This window comes from Columba livia, chromosome 18 (genome assembly GCF_036013475.1).
Source record: "Columba livia isolate bColLiv1 breed racing homer chromosome 18, bColLiv1.pat.W.v2, whole genome shotgun sequence".
In the NCBI taxonomy this organism is placed as follows: domain Eukaryota; kingdom Metazoa; phylum Chordata; class Aves; order Columbiformes; family Columbidae; genus Columba; species Columba livia.
Genome location: NC_088619.1, coordinates 562,024 through 575,167, shown reverse-complemented (window position 1 = coordinate 575,167; position 13,144 = coordinate 562,024). Strand labels below are relative to the sequence as shown.

The 13,144-nt window shown below is 53.0% G+C and overlaps 1 protein-coding gene across 5 annotated transcripts; it reads right to left on the bottom strand.

The window, feature by feature from the left end:
* Positions 1-7,231: 7,231 nt before the first annotated feature.
* Positions 7,232-12,619, bottom strand: LOC106145832 (coiled-coil domain-containing protein 42-like). Of its 5 annotated transcripts, XM_065034351.1 has the most exons (7): positions 11,924-12,619; positions 11,502-11,607; positions 11,275-11,379; positions 10,182-10,382; positions 9,204-9,425; positions 7,920-8,078; positions 7,232-7,457 (listed from the first exon to the last, which is right to left on the bottom strand). In XM_065034351.1, exons 1-7 carry the CDS (start codon positions 11,998-12,000, stop codon positions 7,314-7,316), a joined length of 1,014 nt encoding a protein of 337 aa, XP_064890423.1. In that variant the 5' UTR covers positions 12,001-12,619; the 3' UTR covers positions 7,232-7,313. The 5 variants fall into 5 exon arrangements, with proteins under 5 accessions (XP_064890423.1, XP_064890421.1, XP_064890420.1 ...); XM_065034349.1 differs by having other exon boundaries at positions 7,826-8,078; positions 11,502-12,619; XM_065034348.1 differs by having other exon boundaries at positions 11,502-12,619.
* Positions 12,620-13,144: the final 525 nt, after the last annotated feature.

Here is a 13,144-nt window from a genome sequence, read left to right as displayed (position 1 = left end):
AGAGGAGCTGCAGCTCCAGCTCCAGCAGCCGCCGCTCTCCCCCCCGACACCTTTTTCCGCCGCTTTAGCAGCCAGTCAGCTTTTTACTTCTTTTCTTCTGGCCGCAGCTTATGGAGGGGGAGCTGCCGGGCCTGAACTTCATGTTCAAACTTCACAGCACAGGCTTGGGCTCCTCTTGCCCTTTTTCTCCATTTAATTCCTGCGACTATAAACTGTATATGCAATTTCAATTAGCTGAGCAATACTTACATCCCTCAGCTCCTACCTTTTGCAATTTCTTACAGATGTCAATAAACAGCATATTAAGCATCAATCCCTTCCATTAATTTTAGATCCAAATCAGTCTGTCCACAGAACAACACTAACTGCAATACAGCTAACCCAGAATTTCACATTCAAATCACTTCCCCCACTAATTTACTCGCATGTGTACAGATGCATCTGAAGGGGGAGCAAGGTGGTACTTTAATAATGGAACCAGTTCTCATTTTGTAATTATCTCCCCAAACAAATTCTTTTGATACCAAATATAAATATACAAACTAAATTACTGAGCTCAGACACGCAAACCAAACACCAAGGTCAAATATGCGAACAGATCGCAGTTACACTAATTCAAGACAGTGTCTCGATGTTTGCATCGCACCCTTGAACCGCTCACTGCTCAGCAGGTGGAGGCACCGCTGGGTCTCTGACAAAACAGGTCAGTGCGGCTGGAGCCCCATCGGCACCCGCCCCCCCGCCGCAGCGAGCTGGACCGGGCAAGGCTTTGATCAGTGTCCCATCTGGGGCGCCACAACTGTTACCCCAAAACCAGGATTCTTTATCCGGTGCGCATACAAAAGAGCCAAATTTAGTACACGGGGATGAGACACAGCCTGTCACAGAGCTGCGCAAGTCTGGGTGCTGGAATAAAGCCAGTGGGCTAGAAAGAAAAGTAACGGCCATCACACACAAAACCTTATCACCGCATTCACACAGTTAATAGCTAAATTGCTCATCATAACAAAATATACATTTTAGGTCAATCTGTGATCTTACTGTACCATGTAAGCGGCAAAAGACTTACGAAACTGCAACACATTTAAACAGGTACCTACAAAGAAAAAAAAAGTTAGTACTAAAAGGCATCTTGCAGATAGTTCTGGAAGTTTTCTGTGATTCATTTGTTATCAGCTAATTCTCTCTCCGCTTGTTGAAGTTCAAATCATTCTGCTGTAAATCTGTGTAAAGTGATTTAATGATCTCTTGCTCAGTTTGCTTGTCTTTCGGGGCAGCTATCAGTGCTGCTTCCAAAACAGCAGAGATCTCAAATCTGCTTTCTTTTGCAAGTCCCTTGTTTGCTCAGGTACAGTATCTGGAGACGACCAATGTCCAGAAGCCCACCTAAGACCCTCAGGAGTCCGGCAAGCCTTATAATCTTCCAGTAAGCTCAACATCAGGGAGCAGTCCAGGCCTGGCTTGACCCGGGATGCCATGACCCACTGCCGGAGAACGCGGCACAGACCGATCCGTCCTCCTTTAGAGCCTCCGGCTCCTATCCCCCCCAAACCGCTTCTCACAGAATATCCCACTTCTGACACCAAATGAACTGTCCCGTCCCAACAGGTGCGATGAGGGATGAGTTCACTCTTTGTTTCTCCTTATCTCTTCGAGTTTTTCTAGTTTCTTTCTTATATGTCCCGAGGACTTTGTTACAGACTGGGGGGTCCACTCCTTGAGTCCATTTATCCCTTGCTTTTTCCTTGGGTGAACTTCTCTTCATCCCAGAATTCTAGCATGATCCCCACCAAGGGACTGTTGGGGTCTCCAAAATTGGGGTCTTTGGATGAAGGCTCCTTCAGCTTCGTCACAGTGAACTTTTTACCTGTGGCTCATTATGATCAATTGACTGGAACCCAAGCTGCCAAGTCGACTGAAATCAGACTGGCGCCCCCTTTTTGCTGTAAATCTTGGCTGTCTTGTCTCCCCAAGGTTACAGCTGGTGCTGTAAAACTTATCTCGGCATTTGATGAGGTTCTGGTTTTTTTTCTTAACTGGTTACATACAGCTCTAAACCAGATATTCGTTATGTGGCTGTCCCGGTTTTGTTAAAAACAAGTTTCTCTTTCAGTGAATTTTGCCTGTCAGCTAAAGCCTTCGTATTAACTGCGTTTTCCTGGAGAACCAGACACATGTTTTGGTAAACCTAGCAATGGAATGCAAACTTATTGATAAGCACGGATGGACATTTCGCGAGAGGGGCGACGAGAAGCAAGTGAGCAAGAAACTGACCAACTGTGTATAACATTCCATTCACGTGAATACTTCATATAAAAGTGGGAGATCACGAGGATCTCGTCCCTTTGGCCTTTTTGCCCTTTTTCCTTCTGCTTATGGCCGACCTTAGGAGAGGACCTTGCTAGTCATCCCTGCGAACTGAGGCCTAGTGAGAGACTGAATCCAGCTCCGGTTGGCTGCAGAGTCCAGTCCAGGACTTTGGTTGCCGGCTCTGCAGTTGCTGAGACTTTCAAGATTGGTTTTGTATATTTTGTATTATTTTCTCTATTCTTATTAGTAGCATTAGTAAAACATCTTTAATTTTTTCCAGCTCTCTTCACTCTGTCCTTCTTTTCCTCCCAATCGCCTCTCCTTAGTGGAAAGGGGGAAGAGGGAGGGGGAAGTGTGTGGGGGGAGAGGGGGTTAACAATACATCTGCCAGGGTTTTATTGTCACCCCGCAATCTTAACCCTCGACAGTGGCTTAAAGTGTTAGTTTGTTAGTAGGCCCTTATAATGTGGTTAGTTAACCCTTAAAATGTCAGTTCCCTCTATCAATATAACTTCATGAACAAGTTTCATAACTTTTTACATAGAACTTAACCAGCTTTTCCTTTTTGCAGGTTCAGAGCCCGTGCCTCATTTGGTTAGATCTGTAAACATTGAACATCTCCTCAGCAGGAATCACAGCTGCATTTCTCACAGCCAGAACCTGGGCCACATGTGGCAGCGATGGTGGAGCTGTAAGACCCGAAAGCCCATGGCAAGCACAGCTGAAGCTGCACGGCTGCCCTGGGCAGCTCTTGCTGCTCCCTGGGTGCTCCCCCAGGGGATGTCCCCTCCCTCTGGGCTCCGCGCTGCTGTCGTGCCGCCCTCAGACCTGCGAGAAGATGAGCAACTTTAAGGAGGCGCGTGTCAGCCTGGCAGAGGACGTGCATGCAATGCAGGAGGTGCATTCCAGCCTGGCAGAGGACGTGCATGCAATGCAGGAGGTGCATTCCAGCCTGGCAGAGGACATGCATGCAATGCAGGAGGCGCATTCCAGCCTGGTAGAGGACATGCATGCAATGCAGGAGGCGCATTCCAGCCTGGCAGAGGACATGCAGGCAATGCAGGAGGCGCATTCCAGCCTGGCAGAGGACATGCATGCAATGCAGGAGGTGCATTCCAGCCTGGCAGAGGACATGCATGCAATGCAGGAGGTGCATTCCAGCCTGGCAGAGGACATGCGGGAGATCCAGGAGATGCTTGGCCTGGTGAGGACAGGGCTTCCCTCCAGGATCTGTGGGAGGAGGTGTGCAAGTTTAAGGAGGTGCAGTCTGGCCTGGCAGAGGACATGCGGGCCATGCAGAAGGCGCGTTCTGGCCTGGCAGAGGACATCCAGGAGATCCAGGAGACGCTTGGCCTGGTGAGTGTCCTCTGGTGCCCCGGGAGGGAGCTGGGCCCTCGTCCCCTCCCCGTTTCTCTCCCTGTCACACTGTGCCCGTGGCCCACGGCCATGGGTGTCACCAGTATGAAGGGCAGCAGGAGGGAAGAGTGGGAAGGGTGTCCCAGGAGTTGCTAAGGCACTTCTGAACTAGAGAGCCATCCAAACAGATCCATGGGGGGGGAAGAAGGGGAGATAAAGCTCTGCCCGTGCAATTCAGCTGCGGCCCCCAGGCACAGCCTGCCCAGCGTCCCTCTGCCTCGTGCCCCACTTCATTTGGGGTCCCAGGCCAGGGCTTTGGGAGTGGGGGCTCCCCTGAGAATCTCACTGGAAGATTTTTCTAGGGTGGGGGACACACACTGCTGGGGAGGGCACTGGCCCTTGAGGGCCTCTAGATGGTCTTCTCTCCTCTCATTTTTTAAAAATATCTATCTAACATCTATCTTTGTTTTGCTAGGAAGAACCTGTCCGTGCCCAGGGCTATGCTGGAGGTGGTTCAGCTTGGTGTGGTGGAAGCAGATCAGCACAGCGCCTGCCTGGTTGGACCAATGCATCTCATTGTCCTTCTGTCCCATGCTGAAGGTTCCTCAAGAGCTCAGCTCAGGCATCCAGATAAGAGGTGTAATAAATTTTGACTTAGTCTTGTAAGTAACAAAAGTTTTATTTCTAATCAAGCAATAAGCAAAGACAGCGCTGGGTGCGGCCTAGAGACCTCAGTCTCCCTTGCGGCACACGCACACAGCTGATTCAGTTCTCTGGTTCTTATAGTCCATCTCTAGTCCACAGCTTCCGGGTGTAACTTTTCACTCATGTTGAAGGCTCGTATCATGTGAGCGTTGACTGCTGTGTAGCCAGTTTCGATCGCCTTACTTTGGTTACTTATGAGGTAAATACATCAAGCAGGACAAAGCAAGTAAGAACTCAAACAAACATCTCCTTGTAAGGTAAATACATCAAGCAGGACAAAGCAATTTAGCAATTCTCCAAAATGGCCAGTGCCCAGTGTCCAAAGGACTTCAGGAAACCTGACCCATCGGTCTGTCCTCTCCATAAGCCCAGCCTGAAGACAGCCACGTCCTCAGGCCATCACGCTCCGAGCGTCAGGCTCAGAGCTGCAGCCCCTGTCTTCCTCAGGGACTGGGCAGAGCTGCTCCTCTCCCAGTAGCTCCCATCAGCTCCCATCAGCTGCCACCAGTGAGATGCATCAGAATGAGGGGCAGCTGTGGGGGGAAGGAGCAGGGGCAGCTGAGTCACCTCAGGATGGGTGTAAATGCTCCCAGTCCCTTTGAATATGTCAGTGCGGAGACGAGATGCAAGGGCACAAACGTCCATTTTTTCTGCTCAGATGAGTCCTGAGTTGACTTTTCCAGCGCAGGCGGCAGCTCTCGGTTTCATCACCGGTGCTTCTGTGAGACATTTACCAACCTCTGGGACCCCTGAGGGCCACAGCAAATTCACTCTCTCCTGCTTGTTTGGTTTCTCTTTGCTGCTGCTGTGCATTGGGTCTGACAGAACAGCAAGGAAGGCATCTGAGGATGCTGCTGGCTGGGGAGCGAAGGCTTTCAGATCCAGCCCTGGCACAGAGAGCTGCTGTCCCCAAGGAGGTGACATGCTCCTCATGAGGCCGGTCCCTTGAGACCTGCCTCATGCCTGCAGACCAGCGTGGAAATCACTGGACACAGCCGGAGAAACAGAGAATCATAGAACCATAGAATGCCCTGAGTTGGAAGGGACCCACAGGGGTCACTGAGTCCAACTCCTGTCCCTGCACAGGACAACTCCAGAATTCACGCCACGTGTCTCAGGGCGTTGTCCAGTCGCTTCTTGAATATTTTCGCTCTTGGGGCCGTGACACCTCCCTGGGGAGCCTGTTCAGTGTCCAGCACCTCTGGGTGAAGAACCTTTTCCTCATGTCCCACTGACCCTCCCTGGCCCATCTTCTGCCGTTCCCTGGGCTCTGTTACTGGTCACTAGAGGGATCAGCTGAACCTCTCTGCTCTTGCTCGTGTACCACGGGGCTGCATCCCATCGGTGGGGACATCCTCCTGCCTGCTTTGCTGGCACCTTAGCTCCTTCCCTGGAGGAGCAGCCCACTCCACCCCTCCCTGGCAGTTATTATCCCCGCTTTGCAGACCGAATACAACGTGATCATTAAAGTGCAGGCACATGGTGGCTGCAGAAAGTTGCATCAGCTTTTACTTTTCCTTGCCAGCTGAAACGCAAACTGTCACTCATCTCCCACTGCTCCGGGGATCTATTCAGAAGAACACGAGACATGTCGTGGCCCACACTGCACTTACATGCCAAGGTTTCAGAAAGAAATGAGCTCCGCTTCCACATATAGCAGCTGAGAAACAATTACTGCCCTTGCCTCTGCAACAAAGGTTTTCACCATTGTTTTCTTCTGCACTGGCGTCACACTGCACAGGGTCATTTTTCTGCTGATGGGTGGTAACTCACTGAGCTTCAGTGGCCCAACATGGGGCTGAGCTCAAGAGGCTTGAGGGAAATTGGGTTTCCAGGATGAGTTCTTGCTGAGACCTGAACCAAAGTACCGTGTTTCTAATTGACTTTATTCCTATCAATTCGAGCCTGTAGAGAAAGTGCCAGCAAAGACACAGAGGGAATGTCCTCAGTTGACTCTGCACCCGGTGCTCCCACCCTGAACTCCCCCTTCCTCTGCTGCCCCAACCAGCAGCAGCACCAGCCCTGCAGTACATCTCTTTTCCTTGTCGCTCACGAAAGCGCAGATTTGGGGAAGGGAGGGGATTCATCTGTGTCTTCCTCACTCTCAAGGGGATCAGGTGCCTGAGCAGCCTCCAGGCATTATAAACACAGACCAACTGCACTCAGACTTTCCTGGAGGATGCATTAGCTGAATCCACTTCTCTGGGCTCAGGACAGGAAAAACCAGTGGAGAGGAGGGAGCAAGTACGTGATCAATGGTCTCTTTGATGCACAAATCTGTAAACTTATGTCATTGCGTCTTTGGTCCATTCAAATGTCCTCCCTAACAGACTCTGAGCCCAGCCTGAACTCCACAGTGGGACTCCAGAGCCATTTTTAGGCCTCTTGTTTTGCATTCGTCAGGTCAGCACTCACCATGAACAGCCAAATGCTTGGTGCACCCGCCTGGCTGGTTCATCCTTCACCTATATCCATTCTCCACACTTTCTCAACATCCGGAGGGGGAAGGTGAGTTTCAGTACGCAGCACATGGCTGTGCAGCGAAATCCACATCTGTAGATGTGCTGGGTGTGGTGGTGCAAGATCTCTGAAGCTCTTCCAAAGCACCAGCCCCCACCCTGCTGTGACGTCCCTCTTAAACACCTCAGAGCTTAGTCTGGGTGGAAGGTCCGAATGTGAACACCAGCACTAATGCTGATTTGAAACTCTGCTCCTGTCCCGGCCTGCTCTCCCTATTTTGCCTGCTTTGCTGCGATACTGTGTCCTGCAACCAGAATCCACCTACCAGAAAAGGCACCCCATGGCCTCTGGGGTGAAGATGCTCTGATGCTTCCAACCCTCCCAGGAAATGGAGAGACACTTCAAAATCTTTGGTTATTTTAATCGTATGAAAGGGACTCAGCAACTGGGCAGGACAAAAGAGCTAGGAAGGTTTGGAACCTTCACGGACGTAACACAACATCCCTAGGGCTCTCTGTCCTCCTCTTGCCCTTAATGCTCGTGCTTAGCTGCTCGCCGGTGGCTCTCCATGTCCTTCGTTTCACCTCCGTAACGATGTCATTGAGGTCTAGGATAGACTGCTGAATCTAGGGTAGGGAAGAGAGATGACAGAGGTCAGAGCAGGGCTGGGAACAGGAGGCAGAGAGGAGCCCATTGGCCCTTTTGGAGTGCAAATTTCACCAACCAAATGAGCAGGAGGATAAAGGCAATTGCCCTGCTGGATCTGCACCACCAGAATGGGCTTGTACAGGTGAGTCAGAGGGGTGAATGAAGCCATAGTGTAGCCCTGTAGCCATGGGTGGATCTGCACCCCCTGCCCCAGCCTGCCCAGCTCCCAACAGACACCCACCCCCTGCTCTGCCTCCTGGGACGAGACAGGTTTGCCTGGTGTCCTCCACCCATTCCCCGTGCCCAAGAGACAGCCCAGGTGGAACGGAAAGTGTCTGTTGGGCACCTTGATTTCTCTGGGCTTTCCCCTCCCTTTGGGCAGCTGAGGGTCATTACTGCTCCTCTTTCTGGGCAGGGAGGGGGGTCTGGCTTGGCTCTACCATGTCCAGCTGTCTGAGGCTGTCATCCTTCGGCACATGCACTTTTGCTTTCAGCTGCGTGTTCACGCACTGGAAGAGGTTGTGGATGGCCATCTTCATAGTCGTCAGCATGAGGCCATTCTTGACATTCCTGTTCTGGATGTCGGCCCAGCGAGCAGTCTGAGGAGGGGAGGAGAAGGAGAAGGAGAAGGAGAAGGAGAAGGAGAAGGAGAAGGAGAAGGAGAAGGAGAAGGAGAAGGAGAAGGAGAAGGAGAAGGAGAAGGAGAAGGAGAAGGAGAGAGAAGGAGAGACACACAGCATGGTGATATGTCCCAGCAAAGATGCTGCTTTGGTGCTGGAGACCCTGGCTTCCACACTCCTTTGTTTTGCTAGGAAGAACCTGTCCTTGCCCAGGGCTGTGCTGGAGGTGGTTCAGCTTGGTGTGGTGGAAGCAGATCCAGGAACTACCACAGCTGCTCCTCGAGCAGCCCCATCTCTCTGCCAGCTCCTGCACTCCTCATTCTAGTGGGTCCTCCAGATACCCCGACAGTTGACACCCTGGGGGCAGCACATCCCACCACCACCCGCCCGGACCAGGCACTTTCCAGCTTTGCCTGGTGGGACTCAACTCCTGCAGCTGGGAGTATCCAGGGAGGGAATTTGGCAAGGCCCCCTCAGAGTGATGCAAAGGGAACAGAGGCCAGCAGGGCTGCGGGCATTTCTACACATTGATGTGCCTTGTTACAGCCCAGATGACCACCAGTTTGGTCATTTTTGGACTGGTAAGGAGGGAGGAGAAGGGCTGAGCCCTGGTGTGTAGATGCTGTGCAAAGGATGAAAACAAATAAAAAAACAGCAAAACCAGCTTCACTCTGAGGCCCGAGCCATGAACAGTGGAGACCACGAGATGTTCCACACTGAAGCCCCATTACAGGGATGATGCTGCAAGGAATGGTGGATGGAAATGAGTCTGACCGGGCTACACAAACCCAAGAGGCATGTGATGGAGCATGCTTGGGTTTTGTGCCAAGGCAAACCTCCCCATAGCCCGGGTAGCAGATCTCTTTTGACTGTGAGTTCAAACAAGAAGGGAAAGATCCTGGCGGTTTTGTGAGGGCCTTGTTTTAACCCCTGACATAACCTGCTCCAGGCCTGTCTGTCATTTGTCCTTCTGCAGCCCCCTGCAGGGATGAAATGAGGCATCTCCTCCAATTACAAAGTCTGCTGCTGTGCCTTGCCATGACCCTGTGGCTTAACACAGCCAGGCCTTGGAGATCTTCCCCTGCCCGTCCCGCAGTTCCTCACCCAGGAGCGGACATCACTTTGAGCCTGCGCAAAACGTTGTTGGAGCTGCTCCAGCTCATTTTGGTACTGCAGGGTCTCAGCTTCTTTCTCTGCCTCGTACCGGTCCAGGAGCACCTTGGTTTGCTTAAGCATTTCCTTGTCCTTCTCTTGTGACTGCTGCAGGTCCTTGCGCGTCCTCACCAGCAGCTTGTAGCGGGAAATTACGTCCTGGATGTCCTCAAACTGCAGCACAAGGATCCTGGGTTTAGTAATGCCCCTGCCCTCCCCTCATGACTGCAAGTCTCATGCTGTTTGGCACCCTGTCCTGACCAGGGACAAGACCCCCCCCAGCTGAAAGATCTTCCCCTCTTGGCGAGCCTGTTGCCCCAGCTGGTTTGTGAGCATTGCCACATTCCCTGTTTGATGACACCCCATTGTGCCGGTCCCAGAGCTGCCACTGCCAGCAGCAAGGGGACCTGTTGTACCACTCCCCAGGTGAGAAGTGCTCTGATAGGAGACAAAGCACAACTGCAGCTGCCAGCGCCAAGTCACCCAGCCATGGGAGTGGGGCAGCCGGACCGCAGGAGTGTGAGCGATGCAGGGAGGGACGCGCGGACACCCTTGAGAGAGGCCACAGCTTTTCTGACAGCTGCCTGGGCTCCCATTCTCGGGCAGCTTTGCACTTCTCCCAAACCATCCATGTCACACGAAACATTGACACAAAGGGGTCCCCATTCCCCTCAGCTCTGTGCCTTTCCCCCTTCTAACACTTTTTCTCTGGTTTTCTCAAGCCTCCATCTCCTTCTCTGCTTTTCCTCCCCTCACGCTGGTCCCCTTGGCTCACCTTGCTTGCAGGGAACCTCCTCCCATCCCACCTGAGGTCTCTGGGTTTGACCAAGTGTCCTGATTTCCCTGGACTTGCCTTATCTCCTCCAGGTTTGACATCTGCATAAAGCCCTCCCTGAGGCCACGATCTGTCTCTCCCATGTCCAGACTCACCTGTGGTGAGATCTTCACCACGTCCTCCAGGTATTCTTTGAAGATGGAGTACTTCTGCACTTCCTTGCTCAGCTTCTGGTGTTCCTTTTTCAGGGCTCCGAGTTTCTTCTTAGCCCTCACAAGCTCCATCTCCTTTTGTGTTTTCTGCTCTCTTTCTCTCATGGCTTTCTTCAGAGCTTGGACTCGCAGCTTATCATCTTCCTAGTGATGTTTCCCCCACCAATACACACACACAGAGAAGGAAAGGAAGGCAAGGGAAGATGGAGCTGGGTCAGCCAGCAGCACTGGGAGGAGATACACTGACAGGGGACAGACCAGTGCTGCAGCACCCCTGGGAACATCCTCACTCCCTGCTTAACATGGTGTGGTACAGGCCCGCCCTGAAACTTTGCTTCCAGAGCTCCAAAGTGCAGACTCTGGAGCAAACTGTTATCAGGGAGAGAAGAATCCTGAGAGTTTGCACTGTGACGGATACGGCCTCGCCTCAAAGTTCACCTCTGGAGCTCAAGACACAGACTCCGCAGTGAACGGTTATCAGGGTACAGGCTCCTGGAGAGAAGGTCAGCAGCATTCGGCTTGACATATTTCCCCCAGGCAGTAAATAACAGGGTGAACCTGCCACCGAACTCTTTCAAGTCGCACTTCTCTTTGGGAAATCTAAGCACTGTTCTGCAGTAAGCAGAACCCTAAATTACTCCCCCACGACACATGGCCACCCCTCTTGCACTGACCCTTTGCTCTTGGAGACAGGCACCTGGGACAGAACTCTGAGTTTCAGACCTACTAGGATCTGCCCTTGGGAGTCACCTGCGTGTCAACAGTGGGGACAGGGTGAGATCCTTCTTGGGGGATGTCTGGGGCCCTCAGGAGATCACGCTGGTGCTGGACAAGCTCTCTGCTGCCCAAGCGCTATCAGGGCTTTCCACATCTGTAGTACACACCCCCATGCCCTGCCAGTCCTGTTCCTCACCCCTCCAGGCTCAAGGGAGGCTTGGACACAAGTGCTGGCCCAAGACTGTCTCCCCGGGGGAGGGGAGAAGGTGGCGCTGTGGCTCAGGGTCACGTCAGAGGAGCTGATCAGGGGCAGGCGTACCTTTAACCTCCTCATAGATTTCTCCATGTAGGTTTTCAGCTGGTCCTCCTTGGCATGGAGTTCCCTCCACCGGCGGGCTATGTCGGCCATCGTCTCCCTGAAGGCCTGGCAGCACCAGAGCGAGCGTGACGTGGCCGCCCGCACCTGGAGCCACTCACTGCCCATTGCTGCCCTCCAAAAAACCACAACACCCGTACCATGCCCCAGCACCCTCCCATCTTTCTCACCTCTCGCTTCTCCTCCAGAGCCTTTTGCACCTGCTTGGCTTCTTTCCTCTTCTCCTGGAGGCGAACAAATGGAGACAGGGAGCCCTCCTCTGTCAGCCTGTGTTTCCTGCCACAGAAGTTTCCATCAAGGTTACACGTTGGGTCTGGTGCCTGGGCAGGGTGCTGGACTGTGTCCAGAGTGGGATGACGGGCCAGAGCAACCCAGCACCATCTCAGATGCCGTCTGGCCGCATGGCATCCCCAGCAGGGAACCCTCTGACAGAGCAAGGGGGGGCACAGGGAGGAACAGGGTGGGGAAGGGAGGGAGGAGAGGAGGCTGAAGTGGTGGAGATCGGGGAGTTTGCCACCGTGGGGGAAGGAGGGATGGAGGAAACGGGAGAAGAGGATGGAGGGCATGGAGGTGGGTGGAGGAGTCCCCTCACCTGAGCAAGGGCAGGAGGTTCTGCCTGTACTGCTTGAGGAAATAGGCCGGCAGGTCCTCTTCATCTTTGGCGGCCATCGCTTCAGCCACCAGCAGGGCCCAGAAAGCCCAGGTCCTCCAAAAGCAATCCGAGTGATGAAAGTGATCCAGTCACCAAACAGATCCAAGTGCCGAAAGTGATCGAACCACCAAAAGCGGTTCAACCACCAGAAGTGGTTCAACCACCAATAGCGATCCCACCACCAAAAGTGATGCAACCACCAAGAGCGATCCCACCACCAAAAGCGATCCAACTGCCAAAATGAGTCCACCACCACAGTGATCCCACCACGGCAAGTGATCCCACCACGGCCAGTGACCAAATGGGCGAGGGGCACAGGTGACAGGGGACAATATAGTGTCTCTGTTGCCCGGCAACAGCCGCCCCAGGAGCCAGCGGGCGCCGCCCTGGTCCTTTGTGATGAAGTCACCCACGGGATGGGAGATGCTGAGGCTCCCTCCTGCCTTTCCCGCTTTACCACCCACAATGCAGCTGGTGACACCTCAAATGTTGTGGCAGGTCACTGCAGCCCGTGCCCAGATTCAAAAGACAATCGCACAGGTCATGGGGAATGAAATCTCCTTTCACTGAATTAAATACCCTCAGTTTTAATGGCAGAGAGAATGGCTTTATCCGTGTTGTGCACTAAATCAAACTCTCCCGGCGTTTCACCCTTTCCTTTCCCCATGGCACAGTTGGCCTCGGAGGCGATTCCCCTTGGTGGCAGATGTGCAGGGACTGGCTCACGAGTGCACCAGCACTGGGAACCTGGGCTGAAAACAAGGTCAAAGTGCCTGGTTTAGGATGCCTTTCCCTGCGGTTCATCAAGCAGAAGGATGTCTTTTGAGAGGGAGCTGTTCTGAAGGGATTTCTTCTGCCTCTCTTGACCGGTGGCACGAGCCAGCGGCTGCTGACCAGGAAATGTGCTCATCGCTTGCTCCCTCATGAACACTGTCCTGGCCTTTGCAGCTAGAACGACATAAACCAGAGGATGTTTCCTGTCACCTCTGCAAGAAGGTGGTTCAAATGCAAAGGCTGATCTTGCCTGTAAGCAGCACGAACTGCTCTAGAGACAGCTCTTTGCTGGGGATGGAGCTGTGAGAGAGGTTCTCCAGCTGGCACGGCTGCCTCCCTTTTGAAACACGGGCCATCTTTTGCTGGCATTGCCGTCCCTCAGCCTGA